Here is a 17,167-nt window from a genome sequence, read left to right as displayed (position 1 = left end):
AAGTTTAAAAATCTGCACAGTCCATTAGATGTTGTATTTTGAAATATTAAAGTTAAAAATGACAGAATATTTTTTCTTTGCAAATTCTTTCTGTAGAAGACAATCAGGTGACATTTTTGTCTCTTTAATATCTTGAAATCAAACATTTCTTCCGGACTTGTATGTGGCTCATGTTAAACTTATGAAGATAATTTTTCACACTAAAAAGACATGAACTCTTGTTCAGAGTTCAGTTTTTGCAGTGAAATTTGTCAGCATCTCTGTCTTGCTTTCGTTTTTATATATTTATATGAGACAGTCATCTTTGAGATTCCTACAAACCAAAGCCACCCTCCCGTCTGCAACGACAGCCTTCATGATTTTAACGAGCTTTCCACTCACTGCCGCTGTGTTCGATAGGTTATTGATCACTGTCCTCTGCATAGGAAGCTGCAGTAACAGATGGTACTGGTCAGACTGGGACATCCCCATCAGATAACTGGTTACTAAACACCTCCTCATGTAGAGGCTTGTGTGCTGCAGCTTTTGAACTTTTGGGATGCTCTGTGTAGGATCGATAAGAGCAGAGTGTGATTCTTCTATAAAATCAATGTGTTATAGTTTCCATGCTGGTTTCATGGATCAATGTCATTAACTTTATAGCTCGGCCTGCGATGCTCATGTGCATTGATCAGGTTCACTGGGGTTCATCCTATAGGAAGGATACATTAACTTTTGGCTCATATACAGCAGGGTTCACTTTTTGAAACTACACAAGTTTCATAGCGTCGCTGATGAAACTGAGATTTCCATTTTAGAATCACTACATCTGCATGAAATTCAACTCTTTATTTGACGAGGTTTTGCATTAGTATTCATAGCCCCTGAACTCAAAAACCTCAAGTGTGGCATCCATGCACACCTGTTCGAAACTTTAAGACCAGCTGAAAAATTGCATCATTCAAACAACATTCAAACTGAAATAGTCTGTTCATCAGCTGTTCGAAAGTCTAAGAACACAGCTCCAAAAGAAAATGAGTGAGTGAGTGTTTCCAGGAGGCTGTGTGAACGTTGCTCCAAGTGTTGAAGATGTCTTCATGGAGGATCATCCACTGTCTGAACTGATTAATTTCTGTAAATGTCCCTCTCCATCCATCCCCAAATGTTCTCAGAGTGATTTAGGTCAGGGGAACATCAGGATGGTCCCAAATTTCAGTGGACAGCCAAGTGGTTCCTCCAGGTCGGCACTGGTGAAATTTTCTTGGGTCTACCTCTTGATGTTTTTGTATCATAACCCTCAGGATCTTTGAAGAAATTCAAAATGTCTGTCTGACTGCGTCCAACCTCAGCAGCGATGGTGCGTTCTGAGAGGCCTTGCTCATGCAGATCAACATAAATCAATCTTTATTTATAAGGCGCCAAATCATAAGAAACGTTATCTCAGGAAACTTTCTAAAACATCAACAGGTCTCGTTAATGTTAATAAAATGTTATTTGCAGAAACCAAACATCAAGACAAGATAAGGAGTCTGATCTCATTTTAACCCACCATGATGACAGACTTTTGCAGCATTTAACAAGTCAAAATAAAGTGGAACAACTTCCCTTTAACAGGCAGAAACCTTGGATGGAACCAGACTCATGTTAGACAGACATCTGAGGAGGCTGATCAATCAATCAATCAATCAAAATGTATTTATATAGCACTTTTCATACTAATAAAATGTAGCACAAAGTGCTTTACAAACAGACATGTGAATTAAATAAAAGATTTATACCCCAAACCCACTCCACCCAAACAGCAATCCATTCACAATGTTAATAAAAAGCAACATAGATAAAAGATAATAATAAAGCACACTGCTGTGCCCAGTACGTACTGAGGAAACGCTGTCTTAAAGGTTTAAAAATGAGAAAACACTGGAGGTTAGGTAAAAAGTATAAAATTATACATATCATAGTATGAAATAAGAAAATGATTTTTAACAATAAAGAATAAAAAATACTTGAAATTAAGTTAAAATATACATAAATATAAAATGATAAATAAATGAAGAATAAAACAGGAAAACTAGAGAATAAAATACGGAAAATATAACAGATTTTTGAAAAAAAAAAGATAAAATAAATAAATAAATAAATAAGACAAGATAAAATAATAAAAAGTGGTCTGTACTTAAAATAAATAAAACACTAAAAGGTAATTCAGGTAATAGCTCAGCTGAGCTTGTTTTTAAAGACATTAACATTAGATGCTGTCCTCAGGTCTTCAGGTAGGCTGTTCCATAAGTGGGGGCCATAGTGTTAAAAAGATGCCTCTCCATAAGTTTTTGTTTTAACTTTGGGAACTGTTCACAGAGAGCTTCCTGAGGGGGCTCATACGGTAAAAGCAAATCTGATAAATATGAAGGACTAAGACCATTAAGAGCTTTAAAAACCAGTAAGAGAATCTTAAAATCTATCCTAAAAGAAACGGGCAGCCAATGCAGAGACCTTAAAACCGCTGTAATATGGGCTCTCTTTCTGGTTCCCGTCAGCATCCGTGCAGCTGAGTTTTGCAGGAGCTGAAGAGGGTAATTTTTTTTTTTGTGGAAGACCAGATGGGGTTACAGAGAAATTAAAAGGAAATCTGACCATGTTTAAAGAGAAAAAAAACTTTTCAGCTTTTGCCATCAGGTGATGGAGTGAATACCTAACAGAAAATGATGTTTAATCAACATTTTCAGAAACAGTTTAATTATAAAATCAGACGTATTTCCGAAACCTCACAAGCCTAATCTTAACACAGTTCTTCCTGAGGGCCCTTCAGCCATAAATACCAGAGTTGATCTCTAGTATATGGAATTTGATGAACTCAAATGTCTCTTTTTCAGAGCAGACTTTGTTTAAATGCTGAGTGTAAGCCAGTCTAATCCAGATTTTTTCCTCCTTTGTGTCGCTGTTGTTGTGTTCCCACAGAGACTTATTGAAATGGTGTGAGCGGATCAGCGTTAACTTTGACAGCACGTCACCGGCCACAGCTCAGCGAGTCTTCCAGGAGGTCAGTGGGTTTGATCATTTTTCAGACAGCAGATCCACAGAAGTGTTTGATCCTCACACAGCTGTCAGAAACTTTAAGCTGCTGCCTCATATTTGACTCAAATGTTTTTTCTGGGTTTAAAGCTCCTGTAAGGATTTTTAAATTGATAGATGTCTTTTGAGACATGTATGACCTGCACAGCTAAACAGGACCATCAGAATCACAGTTTATAACTTAAAGATAAATACTAGATGAAAAGTTTGTTTGTCAACAGGGGGCGCCAAAATCAAAACCACCAGAATGTGCCTCACAGGAGCTTTAAAAGTCATTTTGTTTTTTTAAATCTCAGTCCATTTTATTTAAATTTGAGGTGGACATCCTGTGGTGTTTTTTTTCTTTCTATCAGGCTCTGGACTGCTTCACAGCCATGCTGTCTCGTCCTGAGAGTCGGCTTCGGATGGCAGAAATCATTGGAAGCAAGCTCAACATCTCTAAAGAAAAGGTTTGTAACATGCCTTTCATTTTTTACACCAGGGGTGTGAAGTTTAAAGCTTCCCCAGGCAGCGCTGAATGATTTGAAACAGTAAGTAAAATATGGGTTTTTACTGTTCTAAACCTTCACAGGGCTTCTGGTATTTTAAACTCAGCCTGAAAGGGGCCTGTTGTGTCCAGCACTCCATGAGATGATTATTTTTATTCTCTAAAAATTCTTTATCTTTGAATTAACGTACCAGCTAACCAGTGTTGATTTCGTTGACAAAGACTGACAAAAAATATTTGTCAACAAAGCTTTTTCACAGGCAAAAAAAATAAATAAATAAAAAAACTAAATAAAGAGTCTGTTATTACACTGTCTATGGTAAAAATACAATAATATACACAGTAAGAAGAGCAATAGTCTCTCTGAAAGGAGAGATATAACAAAACAAAAGCACCTGGTGGCACCATGTGCCAAAACTTTTTCATGAAGACGTGAAAATGAAAATGAGTAAAAATAAATATCCAAGCTCCTAAACAAACCTTAAAACACTGTTAGAAAGCTCTTCCCTCCCTTCACACTGGACCACTGGTACCTGGAGCTCTGGCTTTATTCCCACCACAAGCTAAAACTCTGAACTCTGAACTCTGTTCAGTGTCAGAGTTACATACACAGTAAAGAGGGGGTATTGTAATCATTTTTAGGCTTCATTCTGTCCCTGTGGTGTCCCAAAGTAGATTTTCATGACTTAAAGTTCAAAAAGGGAATCCCTTTTTTTCTTTCTCTCTCTGGCATTTTAGAAAACACTTATAGCAGCCTCTGCCTGGAACACCAAGTTTTAGTTCTTTTGTTTTCCTCTCCAGGCGCAGCATTTCTGTCAGCTGTACCAGCCGGGCATCGCACTGAGCGAGCTGGAGGCCTCGGTGGGCAGAGTGGTCCTGAGTCGAAAACAGACCGAAGCGGTGCAGCTGAGCGTGTAAGTGGGACACCCTGCCCATCCACCCGCACCCTTTGACCTCTGTCCAAACCATATACCATACATCAACTGTGCCATTACTGCTGTGCCAATTTTCACCCACTGATAGACGCAAACAGAGCCCTGCTGGGAAACAGCATCTACATAAATCTATGTTATACACACGCCACAGAAAACAAAATGCTCTCATGGTGAATGTGTGTGTGTGTGTGTGGGTAAGTTTACATCCTGATGAATAAACAGCTTCTTCAGAGAGTCTGTGTGACTGTGTTTGGCATGTCGTCTAAAACACTCTGTGTGGTCTAGACTCCTACAGAAGCTGTGTTAGTCAGTACGTTTGTTGTTTAAAGGCTCAGCCACCAGCTGAAATATCCACCTTGATTCTTTCTAAAGCTCACTATGAGTAAGTGACACAGACTAGGTCAGAAGAGGTCATATCTCATGACAGCAGCTAAACGTGTCAATAGATATCAAGTTAACAACAAGTGTTAACCAGCCCACAGAAATGCCTCCTAGTTTAGTTTTTCTATTTGCATGTTAAAATCTCCTTGTCAGTCTACAGGATCACTCTCGATCTCTGCCGTCTTCGTGCTTGATTGTGATCATGTTTTCCTGTGAACAGAGAAAACCAGACGTTTGCTGCCACTCGTCCCTCTGCGGTGCTGCTGGAGCAGCTGGCGGTCTGTGTGGCTAAAGGAGAGCCGGTTCTCCTGGTGGGAGAGACCGGGACTGGAAAAACCTCCACCGTCCAACACCTGGCTCGAGTCACAGGTGAGTTCAGAAACCTGTACCCTGTTGGATTTACTGGATGTAGTGCTTTATAACAAACAAAAATGATGACACCAGATTCAAGCCAGTGATGACTGAAGTGTTCTCTGTCATGTGTGTGAATCCAGGACACAGGCTGCGGGTTGTGAACATGAATCAGCAGAGTGACACGGCTGACCTGCTCGGAGGGTAAGTGACACACATTTAACTGTTAAAATCAACATAATGTTTTCCATTACTTACACATCTGTGTCTGTGTAATGTCAAACATCTAAAATCATGTGCACGTGATCAGCTGGTAGACCCTCAAACATTTTTCCCTCTGAAGTGGTCCTAGTGGTGGTTCAGAGTTGGTTCAACTTGAGAACTGTCTATGGACCAGTTTGTTTTTCCACAGAATAGAGCTGCATCTTTTGATGTCTCCACAACTCCAAAAACTCTCACCACATGTCACATTACATCTGAACCAGTATTTTCTGGTTTAGGTTCAGTTCTTTGGAGGTCGAAACACATAAAAAACTGGAGCTTGATTTGACACTGGTTCTGAACTAGTACTGGAACTGGTTTTGGTGAAAAAGGTCTATGGGTTTAGACCACAGGCTGTGTATAGAGTGGACAACATGGCTTCACCATTTACCATTGTGCGATTTTGAAGCCAAAATTCCCCTGTCATAGGCATCACCATTGGCAGCCGTTGTGCAGCCAGAGCCTGAACAGTAGAGACTGTAAGGGACTCAGAGAGAATCTTTCGAGAGTCTAATCACTTCTTGGCTCTCCCTCCATTTTACAAAAATACACAAGAACGTCAGCTGTCAATCATCATTAAACGTGATGCAAAACCTTGTTTTTAACCTTTTATAACTAATGAAAACAAACATTTTCAGAAAAAAAAGACTTAAATACAAGACAGCCATATAATATCTCGAAATCACTGCAAAAATCAGACGTGAGAAACATTTTTACGAGGTGTATTAATTTTTTAAAGTTTGATCACAGCCCATCTGGAATGACTGGAGAGATGGAGTTTTTGACTGATACTGCGGCCAGTCACTGGGGGAGCAGTTTTTGTGGCGACCTCTGTAAAAGCATTATTTTAAAAGGTTCACACCTTTGTACCAATGATATGAAATTACAACATTACTACCGAAAAAAGAATAAAAATTGCCAAACAAAATGAGCCGTCTGAGAGGAGGAGGTGAAAATGTCTGATGAATATCGCTTAATTGCATGCTTTCTCCTTTCTTGTCCACGACAATAAAGTTGCCCTCTAATCGTAAAACTCAGAAGCAAACCTCAGATCGGCCCTACGCACAGCTCTTCAAGTTGTTGCTGTTGGTAACACAAGGTCAACAATAATATGATAATGGGGGTGACAGTTTCATTCATTGCTGACAACATTGAAGACCCTCGTTATTAGACACGTCGACGTCAGATGGTTGCTGGCTGAATGACCAATCAGTGTTAACCACAGGGGTACGCAAAACACACAGTTGATGAAGATATCACGTGGGTCTTTTAGTCCGATTGAGACTGTAACAGACCGAACCAAATGTGTATACAAAAACACAAACCTTGGTCCAGACCATCAACAGTACTTTCAGGTGTGATAATGCCCTAAAGAGCCTAGAAGAACTACCAAACTACACATGTGTGTGTGACTTAACTGAGTCAGGAATTGTCTTTGTGTCAAGAGGACAGTCACTAGAGCCTTGATGTCCCAGAAATGGACTGTTGTGGAGGATGCAGACCAAGAAAAACTTCACCTCTACAGAAGAGAGATGGAGAGACTTCAAGCCAGCAGACTGCTGAGGACCATCTGGAGGTGGACTGCAGACTGGGAGCAGCTGTGGAAAGCTTCATTGCCCAGTCTGGAACTGGGGATCTCCTCAAGGTTGGGGGTTGAATCATGAAGAAAAAAGGACATTTGAAGATTTAGAAAGAAAACCTCAAACAGCTATTAGCAAAACTGGGTCTGGGTCTGGATCGGGACTGCGTTGTCTCTTTGTCTTCCAACATGACAACAAACCAAAACATACGTGTCTCCTGATGAAGAATGAGCAGCAGAAAACAAAATGAACCTTAGTGACTGGCTGCACGAAGCCCTGACTTGAATCCCACAAAAAACCTATTAAGGGGGGCTGAACTGAAGACCAGGGTCCAGGCCGGAAGAACACCAAACCTGGAGGAGCTTGAAGGATTAGCCAAAGGAAAATGGGCTGTGATTCCTCAGAAGATTTATCAGAGGCTACAAGGCTAATAATTCTGACCCCTGTAGTTTTTTTTGTGAAATAAATGTGTTTTTGTGTGAAAATAAAACTAGGATGTTTGGAAAAGCTTTGCTAAATATTCATTAGATAGTCCAGTGATTTAGGGGCCATGAGGTTTGCTCTGGAGTGACCTGGGTGTAATTCCAGCCTGTGGCCTGTTTCGCTCATGTCGTTCTAGACTCTCACTCTGTTTCCCACTCTGTCCACTGCCTCTCAGGTATAAGCCAGTGGACCATAAACAGATACTCCTCCCTCTTCGAGAGGCCTTTGAGGACCTTTTCTCCCAGACCTACTCCAGGAAGCAGAACCTGACCTTCCTGGGCCATGTGCAGACCTGTTTCCGGGGGAAGCGCTGGCAGGATCTGCTCAAACTCATGGACCACGTCTGCAAGTCTGCCCTCACCAAAGAGCTGCAGGACAAATCTGACGGTGAGTTTTTTTAAAAGAGAAAACCTTTAAACAGTTACGTGAAGTACGGGAGCAATGAAAGACTTGTGTCTGTGTGTCCGAGCAGCCGACCTGCTGCAGGAGAAGTGGGAGGCGCTGGCTCTCAGGCTGAGTCAGACCCAGCAGCAGATCCGAGTCTGTGAGACGGCCATGGTCTTCGCCTTTGTGGAGGTAATGCTTCCTGTAGACTTTAGTATCAGGTGTTTCTCCTCATGTTTGAGCTGAGCTTTCCTCCTGCCTCGGTGGATCAGCTCTGACCTCTGTGTGGCTCCTCTGTAGGGCACTCTGGCTCAGGCGGTGAAGAAGGGTCAGTGGATCCTGCTGGATGAGATCAACCTGGCAGCAGCAGAGACTCTGGAATGTCTGAGCGGGCTGTTGGAGGGGAGCGCTGGATCTCTGGTGCTCCTGGACCGTGGAGACACTGGTGAGGGCTGGTTTCACCTGTTCTAGATAACGTGTACCTTTAGTCACAACATTGTCAGAATCCTATTAAAAAACTATTGGGGAGTCCTTGCGTAGGCTCTTAGTGAGCACGATGGGTTAACCCTGTTGTCAGGCATTGCACTTTCCTCCAAAAGCTGAGATCATATCATCCTAAAAAGGATTGAAAATGCCCTTTTACTTCTTAGTTCCTCTGACTGCTTGTTTTCTGTCAACCCAACGCAGTTCACACCAGGGGCGGAGCCAGAATTTCAGTTTCGGGTGGGCTAGACAAATTTTGACTGGGCCTTAAGTTAAAAAAGATTTTAGATCATTAATTTAATAAATAAAAATGACTGACAATCTACTGATGTTACTACGTGTGGTTTTAAAAATAGAATTGGTTGCCTTTCTTTACCTTTAATTGCATTTTTATAACCCTTTTGTACATCAGACAAGTCTAGCTGTGATCGCTGTCCATGGTGAGTGGTGCCTTAATGCACCAGCAGGCTGCACTGCTATGGTGTTCTGTTTATTATAAGCTGTGAGAGTGGGACATTAACCACAGGAAAATAAAATAAATTAAAATCTACGGTCTTTCCAAAAATAATAATCTGATTCCACCCACATAAAGCTAAATGTTTTGTAACTTAGATATTTTTTTTTCAACAGGCTAAAAAACATGGCTTATTTTACAAAGACAGAGCATCTAACAAACACTAACAATCACTAATCACTAACAAAATGAACATGAAGTAACAAAATTTTACAATCATAAAACAAACAAATAAATAAGAATTTAAAAAAAGTTTAGGGTGGGCCTGGGACCTTTGGGCCAACCCAGAACGCTGCCCCTGGTTCACACCCTTTCTGTGAATCGGTAGTAGTTACTGATAACAGGCAGAGAGAGGATTTGACTTGAAATCAGGCACCAAATAAGCTGACTCATTAGCCTGATTTCATGTCAAAATCATCTCAGTATGTCCACTTTTATGAGAATAAAGTTGTAAATTTACAAGAATATACTTATTTTAGTCAATAGCTGGGGTGTCAGCAGAGCATCAGTCTTCTCTACAAAAATGAGGAACGTGGAGCACCTAGTGAAGTTAAACAAGATATGCCATATGGAATAGGAATAGGAATTACTTCATGTTTTGCCACACCAGCATGATATTTTTATAACTATAGTGACTCTGAAAAGTTTGCTAAGAAACTGTGGCGCTGTTAAAACCTCTGTAAGAGTCAGAAAGGTATTCACAGATTTGATCAGAGATCAAAAACTCATCAGAGGAACATTGCTTTAAAAAAAATTGACACCTCTCTATAATCACAGCAAAGTAGACTGAGAGCTACAGATGTATTTTCTTGGAAGCCATCCTCTCCTCAGCGCTGGGGAACTTGCATTGTCCTCTGAGCAGAGCCGGCTCTTGTTCCAATGAAACGTCTGCAAACTGCAAAACAGATAAAATATGTTTCAGAAATATCAAACAACTTCACCCAGGAGAGGTGTTGCTTCATCAAAGTTATTTTACACATATGATCTCATGGTCTTCATACTACATTCCTTAGATCTTCTGATAGCCTGTTTTTTATTGGCTAAAATAACTACTTAACTCGTAAATTAACAAGGTTTATCTTGTAACTTAACTTTTTTTATCTTTAAGATGGCAACAATCCTTGGTCATAGTTTTTTGCATTAGTGTATGAAATATTTATGCTAATCTATCTGGTATTTGTGGTTAATTGGACGCAGAGCCCCTGGTACGACACCCAGACTTCCGGCTCTTTGCCTGCATGAACCCAGCGACTGACGTGGGGAAGAGGAACCTTCCTCTGGGCCTCAGGAACAGGTGAGAGCTGAACTTTATCTCAGGGCTCTGTCAGTGCACTGAGCTGCTTCAGCATTTTCTGAATGTAAACACAACTTCATTTTCTTACTCTGTGTGTGTGTGTGTGTGTGTGTGTGTGTGCCTCAGGTTCACAGAGCTGTACATGGAGGAGCTTGAGAACGAGGGGGACCTGAGGATTCTGGTCTCAGACTACCTGAAAAGTTTGAACTCACCCAGGAACATAGTCAGCGGAATCATAAGGTCAGTCTCTTTGCAGCAGCCCAGGTCAAGTTACTGCTATGAAGCAGAGATGCTTATGTCTGTACACAGAAAAAAAAATGTTTATAAACTTAAAGCAGGAGAGTCCAAACTTATTCAGGAGGAAACCTTCAACTTTTAGAAAGTTACTGAGGGCTGGCAGCTCTTACTGTCAAATTTATTAATGGTGAGTGTAATATATAAATGCTCTATTAACTCTTACTTACAGTGAATTCTGTAAAAATCAGTCCCTCAGTGCTCAAACATTCTTGTTCCATCATCACAGACTGACAAAATCAAAGCTCACCTGTCCCTCAGGTGTGTCTTGATCCCTGATGATTAGTGGTCAGTTTTCTGCAGTGTTACGTGCTGCATAAACATCAGCAACCTCTGCTTCAGACCAAGGAACATGTTCTCCATTAGGGGGCGATACGGACAAAATATGTCAGGATGCTTTTATGGCGGGATCAGGATCTGGATTTTATCAGGATTATTTTTCTTATTCAGACTATTTTGACCTGAGAACAACATTCTTAGACTCAATTTTTTCTTATTTTAAGCACATTTTTGTCTTTTCTGCACCATTTCTTAACTTTAATCTAGTTTTGTGTGCTCTGATGTGTTTTTTTTAACTCTCACATTTTCACATCATAATAAATCCTTTGGTTTAAAGATGTCAGCTGTAAGAGTTGTTGAGTTTTGCAGAATGGACAGAGCTTTACCTTTAGACGGTTCAAAAGTAGTTTAGTGAGAAATTACTAGATAAACTTTGGTTTATTTAAGACCTTGACAAAAAAGTAAATGTAGACATAATTTAGAGCATGATTCATTTTGGTGTTACTATTAAAGGATTACAAGATAAAAGCTGGGCGCTGTATGAAAATAGACCTTAGGACACAATCAGCTCCCAGTGCTGACTTCGAATGTGTCTGGTCTAAAGCACGTTACTAAAGCCAGGTCAGTTTGTCAGCACAAACTACAAACATAGCAACAATAAGCAAAAACCTTGGCTCCATTTATATTTCAAAGCTTATAGTTAGTTATAAGACACAATTTTTTGGTTTTTCTGTTTTTGGCAACATGTGTGTGTGTCTTTGCAGTTTTTACCTGGCTGTACGAAAGGAAGCAAACTCCCACCTGGTGGACGGGACGGGCCACAGACCTCACTACAGTCTGCGCACTCTGTGCCGGGCTCTGAAGTATGTGGCAGCAAATCCCTGCAGCAGTGTGCAGCGCTCGCTCTATGAGGTACGGGGATAATTAGAAATCATGTACTCTTTTAAAGGGTCAGTTCACTAAAAACAAAGTCCCCTTTTTTTCTTTGAATGTGTTTTGAATGAAACGCTCTGATTGGTGGTTTCAGGGTTTCTGCCTGAGCTTCCTCACTCAGCTGGACAGAAGCTCCCATCCTCTGGTCCAGAAACTGGTGTGTCAGCACATCCTGATGGGGAACACAAAGTGTCTCAAACAAGTAAGAGTTTGTTTCTTTCTAAAATGTAGAGTCTGCAGGACTTTCCTAAGAATGAAAATGTCAACTTTTACACTTTTTATCCTGCTAAATCATCTCCTACGAGCCTCTATACATGTGTGTCATTGTCTGTGTCAGTCTCAACCCCCTCCTCAGCCTGTATGTTGATGTTTTTGTTTCTTTGGGATGTTTCTGGGCGGAGAGTATGCATGGTTACATCAGCCAAGCACAAGTGTGCGCCCAGTGTGCGTGTTGATTATCACAAGTGGAAGCTAATCAGAGCAGCTAAGATAGTGGACGTAGCATAGAGAAAGAAAAACACAACCAAAGTGAAACGAAATGTCAAACAGATAAAACTTTTTACCAAACGAGGGTGAAGCTTGGATCAACTTTTACTTGCATTCGAACACTTTGAGAGCAGCACAGGACAAAGAGCAACACAAGTTAGCTTTCTGCTAACCAGGTATGTGTCAAATACCCGTGGTTAGCTTGTGCTAACATGCCAAGTCAGGCGCACGGCTCTTGAGTCCCTGCCATGTAGAACCGTGATGCTACAGGTGGTTGCTGGGTTAGTGAGTGTGTTCACATAGCTCAGGTTTGAGGCAGTGGGTGTGGGCTGCTGCTGGCACTGATCCAAGGAGGAGGAGCCCAGTTTAAATGTTGTGTTTACTAACAAGTGTAGATCCTGCCTTAAAAGCACAGTCACTAACCCTAATCCTGAAGTAATCTGAGTTTATTGACGGTTTGAGCAGAAACAGCCAGTGGTAACATTTGCTTATGGAGTCTATAACTCTGGGTTTGTCTCTTTAAACTTCACAGAGCAGAATTGTTTGTATGTAAATTTACAAATGGGCTTAAAAGAGCTTAGGAAAGTGTCATTCAAGTAACAAAAAAACCTGTTGCATCTTAAAAACAGTGTTATTAGTAACATCACCCTCTGTCTGTCTCCTGCAGCCCATCCCGGCGCCCTCAGGCCAGCCGTGTGTGGACGTGGAGGGATACTGGGTCTCTCAGGGCGAGATGGAGCCAGCTCTGGACCCCAGCTACATTCTGACCGCCTCGGTCAAACTGAACCTCCGCGACCTCGCCAGGGTGGTGTCTGCAGGGTAGGAACAGAGCCTGACCCCCTGCCCGTGATTTCCAATCAATGGGTTCATCGATTCATGTCCAGACAAACATTTTGGCAGGGCCCGATCTGGCACTTTAGGAAAGTTGCATCAGAGTGCATGGGGACAAAAGCTTGGCGGGAGTGAGTGACCTGGCAGGCTGGTATCGATTCTTCAAACAGAGCATTAGTGAGGACTGGCTCTGGGGTCGGCTGGTCAGGTCTGGCTCACTGTCAAAGTTACATTTCATCCAAAAGGTATCGATAGAGCTCAGGTCTCTGCAGGTCAGTTAACTTCTTCAGCACCAGACTGGAGGATTTTTTTCTTCAGGGCTGCTGGGAGTTTGTGTAACTCAGTGCAGCATCAATACAGCTCCAGTCTTAAAGGGATATTCAGTATATTTTTACGTATAGAAACCTCAAAGTCCTGGGATAGTATCCAGTTTGCTTTTTTCCCTTAAGGAAACTTTCTTCCCCCTACTGATGTTTCTCCTCCACAGGACTCACCCTGTGCTGATCCAGGGAGAGACGTCTGTGGGAAAAACCAGTCTGATCCGCTGGCTGGCTGCAGCCACAGGAAACCAGTGTGTGAGGATCAACAACCACGAACACACCGACATCCAGGAGTACATCGGCTGCTACTCGTCTGACGACCGGGGAAAGCTGGTGTTCAAAGAAGGTATGAGCTCTGTCTTACTCTCCTCACTGTCAAACTGTGGATTCCCTCCAGGCTAACTTGTTTCTTGTTTGTGTTTCTGCCTCAGGAGTCCTGATCGATGCCATGAGGAAAGGCTACTGGATCATCCTGGACGAGCTGAACCTGGCCCCCACTGACGTCCTGGAGGCTCTGAACAGACTCCTGGATGATAACAGGGAGCTGTTTGTGGCAGAGACACAGGAAGTTATCAAAGCTCACCCCAGATTCATGTTGTTCGCTACCCAGAATCCCCCTGGTCTCTACGGTGGCAGAAAGGTAAACCAGTCAGAGGGATTTCATTTGATCTTTGCTGAAAAACAAACACAGTATCTAAAACTGCAGCCTGTAACTAACCTTCTCCACTTTTCCTCCAGGTTCTCTCTCGGGCTTTCAGGAACCGCTTCGTGGAGCTTCACTTTGACGAGCTGCCGAGCACAGAGCTGGAGACCATCCTCCACCAGAGGTGCAGCCTGCCCCCGTCCTACTGCACCAAGCTGGTCAAAGTCATGCAAGACCTGCAGGTAACCAATGTTCTCTACTGTGGGGGTGGAGCAGGTCAGTGACAAAGGAGGTGGCCAGGTTTTGAAGAGCAGGGATGATAGGAGTAAAGTGAATTCTGTGGGGGAATTCATGCAGAATGAACCTGCCGTGCTGTGACTGTAGTCAGTGTGAGATGTGATGAAGGCATGGATCAGGGTTTCAGCTGCAGGGAATGAGATTGAAAGGTGTAGATGAGGTGGAAGAAGGCTCTGATGATGTAAATGACTTGCTGTTCAAAGGTGAGGTTAGTGTCTTCAGTTATGCTGAGGTTGAGGATATGGGTTGATGAAGAGTGGTATCAGCAACAGTGTGGGAGAGCTTTTGGTTTCAGTGATTTGGGGCTTATTTGTTGCAGTTAAGCCGGAGAAAGTTCATTTGCTTCCAAGTTTTCATAGAGACAGTCGGGCAGTTCGTGAGGGTTGAAGGTAGGGCTTAACGATTTTGGAAAATAATTCTTTTTGGACCAATATTGCGATTTAGCATGCGACATTTTGGGGGGATGTTTATCTTCTACAATATTTATTTAACACAAGCAATAAATCGTTCTGATATGACCAACACCACAAAGAATGCTGTTAACATGTAAACAATTCTTTCCTGTAGGCCAGGTCTACATGTTATGATGAAATGAGATGAATTAATGCATGAATTGATACAAATAACATATCTTTAATTAGCTATTATAATCACAGCAGAATATTGACTGATTGATTTAACTTTGAGCCTTGTAGACGTGTAATAATATTATCATTAATTTCTTCAAATAAAATCAGAGAAAGGGACAAAGCACTGCAGAACAACGGGTCTGTTATGAACAATAATCTAAAAAATAAATATAAATCCTCTCATCTGTGAATCTCACACAAATAAAGAACAGAAATGTGAATAAGACTAAATCTCTGGCTCAACCACTAAAATATGTCAAGATGTGGAGTGCACTTTTTAATAAAATAAAAAAGAAACACTGCGTGAACATAAATATCAAATGTAGAAAATCTTACTGATCTCCTGTCAGTAACAAAACACAAATTAAAGTGCAGAAATGTAAATAAAAAAGTTTTGACTCAACCACTTAAATATGTAAATGTGGGGATTGCACTTTTTAAGTGCACCTTAAAACTTTTTTTTTAGATTGCATTGTATAACATTGTGATGCCGGTTTGAATTTGATTAATTGTTCAGCCCCAGTTGATGTCGTGATGGATTGGGTGAAAATGTAGATTCTGTTAAGCCGACATTATCGGCATAACCTCCAATTCACACATACAGCCTGAGCTACACGCAGCGCCACGTTTTTTTGGGCACGCACCAATTCATACTGGATGTGTCCCTGGAGTGTTGCACAGCACAGGGCAGAGCCCAGAGCAGCTGGACACCCAAGATCACAAGATCACAGGAGAACAACATGTTCCTGCAGGAATCGCACCCATGACAACATACTTACATGGTAATTAGTTAGCATGTCAAACTCACCTGGCCCTCCAAAACTTCAGCTCCTTCAGTCCATGTCTTCTCCTTTCTGTTGGTTCTTCATAGAAAAGGATATGTTGTGTCGTATAGAATTGTGAACTTTTTCACCTCCAAGATTAACTTTCTTTTGTCCAAAACATCAGATTTCCTCTGGATCTGATCTGCTGATGACTTCTGGCCATGTGTCAGTGATGTAGTTTTGATAAACAGGGAAGAGATTTACAATCAGGAGCCAGAGCATGGAGCTTTACTTTGGAAAGACTGGATACTCTGATCATTTTTGTGTCTGATTTCCTGTTTGGTACGATCTGCTCTGCCATGATTGATGCTTTTTTGCAGCACACTCTGGCAAAAATAGACTCGCAGCGTAACAGCGGCGAGCAGCCGTTGGTGATTGCAGCAGAGGCAGACCGCAGCACTTGCTGTGTGAATGCAATGATTGGCTCTAGTGGTTTCTAAGTATGGTGTAGTGCGTGGCGCTGCGCTCATGCTTTGTGTGTGAATTAGAGGTAACAGTGCAAGTGAAAACCCAGGGGGACCAAGTGAAGAATAAATAGGAGAGGACCAAGCATTGAACCCTGGGGGACGCCTTGTGACAGAGGAGCATGTAGTGTCATCTCACTTCTGTTCATTTCTATAATCCCAGATTTAGCTGATCCTAACCTCCTGTGTGGATGTGTTTCCCCTTCAGTCTCTGCGTAGGGGGTCATCTGTATTTGCAGGGAAACACGGCTTCATCACCCTCAGAGATCTGTTCCGCTGGGCAGACAGGTACCGGCTGGAGCAGCAGACAGAGGAAACTCAGGACTGGCTGCAGCACTTAGCCGATGACGGTGAGACCTCACAGATGTTTAAACCTTCAGCTGACTCCTCCTTTGTTCCCTGAGTCTTCGGATAAAGCTGCCTTCTTCTTCAGGGTACATGCTGCTGGCCGGACGCGTGAGGAAACCTGAGGAAGAATCCATCATCCTCTCTATCCTGGGAAAACACTTCAAACGGACGGTCAACCCTGAAAACCTGTTCTCTAAGAAGCAGGTCAACAGCCAGTTCAGTGAGTCCAACAACAAGACTTCAATCTACCACCCCCTAAACATGGCTGACGAAAGCTGGATGATGACAGAGAGCTTGTTAAGTGTAGAAACAGTCAAAGAACTTAAGGTAATTCAAAGCGAGCAGCTTAAAAATCTAAACCTGAAGACAAAAACTCTCTGCCATCGTCCAGTTTGACTCTGAAGCTGCTATCCTCTGTAAATGAAGAGGAGCCGTATGTCAGGAAGACAATAAGAGACAACATCAACGTGGGGAAACTTTCATTCTGATTGTTCAATGTGAAAATCTGAACTTTTATTAATGATTTTAGTATTATGCTTGAATTTAGTGCAGTAACTGTTTTTCATTAACACCTGCAGTATAATCTTCTACTTTTTTTTTTAACCATACACTAAA

The 17,167-nt window shown here is 41.9% G+C and overlaps 1 protein-coding gene across 1 annotated transcript in view; it reads left to right on the top strand.

Moving 5' to 3' along the window:
* Positions 1-17,167, top strand: part of mdn1 (midasin AAA ATPase 1) — a 97,584-nt gene that overhangs the window by 10,625 nt on the left and 69,792 nt on the right. The window contains exons 11-28 of the mRNA XM_074686008.1: positions 2,938-3,019; positions 3,405-3,500; positions 4,340-4,452; positions 5,075-5,223; positions 5,349-5,409; positions 7,705-7,916; positions 8,002-8,105; positions 8,214-8,358; positions 10,108-10,204; positions 10,331-10,444; positions 11,542-11,689; positions 11,805-11,912; positions 12,864-13,015; positions 13,515-13,693; positions 13,779-13,987; positions 14,086-14,232; positions 16,413-16,554; positions 16,638-16,772. Coding sequence (XP_074542109.1) covers positions 2,938-3,019; positions 3,405-3,500; positions 4,340-4,452; positions 5,075-5,223; positions 5,349-5,409; positions 7,705-7,916; positions 8,002-8,105; positions 8,214-8,358; positions 10,108-10,204; positions 10,331-10,444; positions 11,542-11,689; positions 11,805-11,912; positions 12,864-13,015; positions 13,515-13,693; positions 13,779-13,987; positions 14,086-14,232; positions 16,413-16,554; positions 16,638-16,772 — 2,393 coding nt within the window. The remainder of the gene's footprint in view (positions 1-2,937; positions 3,020-3,404; positions 3,501-4,339; positions 4,453-5,074; positions 5,224-5,348; positions 5,410-7,704; positions 7,917-8,001; positions 8,106-8,213; positions 8,359-10,107; positions 10,205-10,330; positions 10,445-11,541; positions 11,690-11,804; positions 11,913-12,863; positions 13,016-13,514; positions 13,694-13,778; positions 13,988-14,085; positions 14,233-16,412; positions 16,555-16,637; positions 16,773-17,167) is intronic.

This window comes from Halichoeres trimaculatus, unplaced genomic scaffold (assembly GCF_033239565.1).
Source record: "Halichoeres trimaculatus isolate MK-OKI-2021-1 unplaced genomic scaffold, fHalTri1.1 fHalTri1_scaffold_13, whole genome shotgun sequence".
Taxonomy (NCBI): Eukaryota; Metazoa; Chordata; class Actinopteri; order Labriformes; family Labridae; genus Halichoeres; species Halichoeres trimaculatus.
Note: the sequence above shows the minus strand (reverse complement) of the source record. Positions and strands in the feature narration are given on the sequence as shown.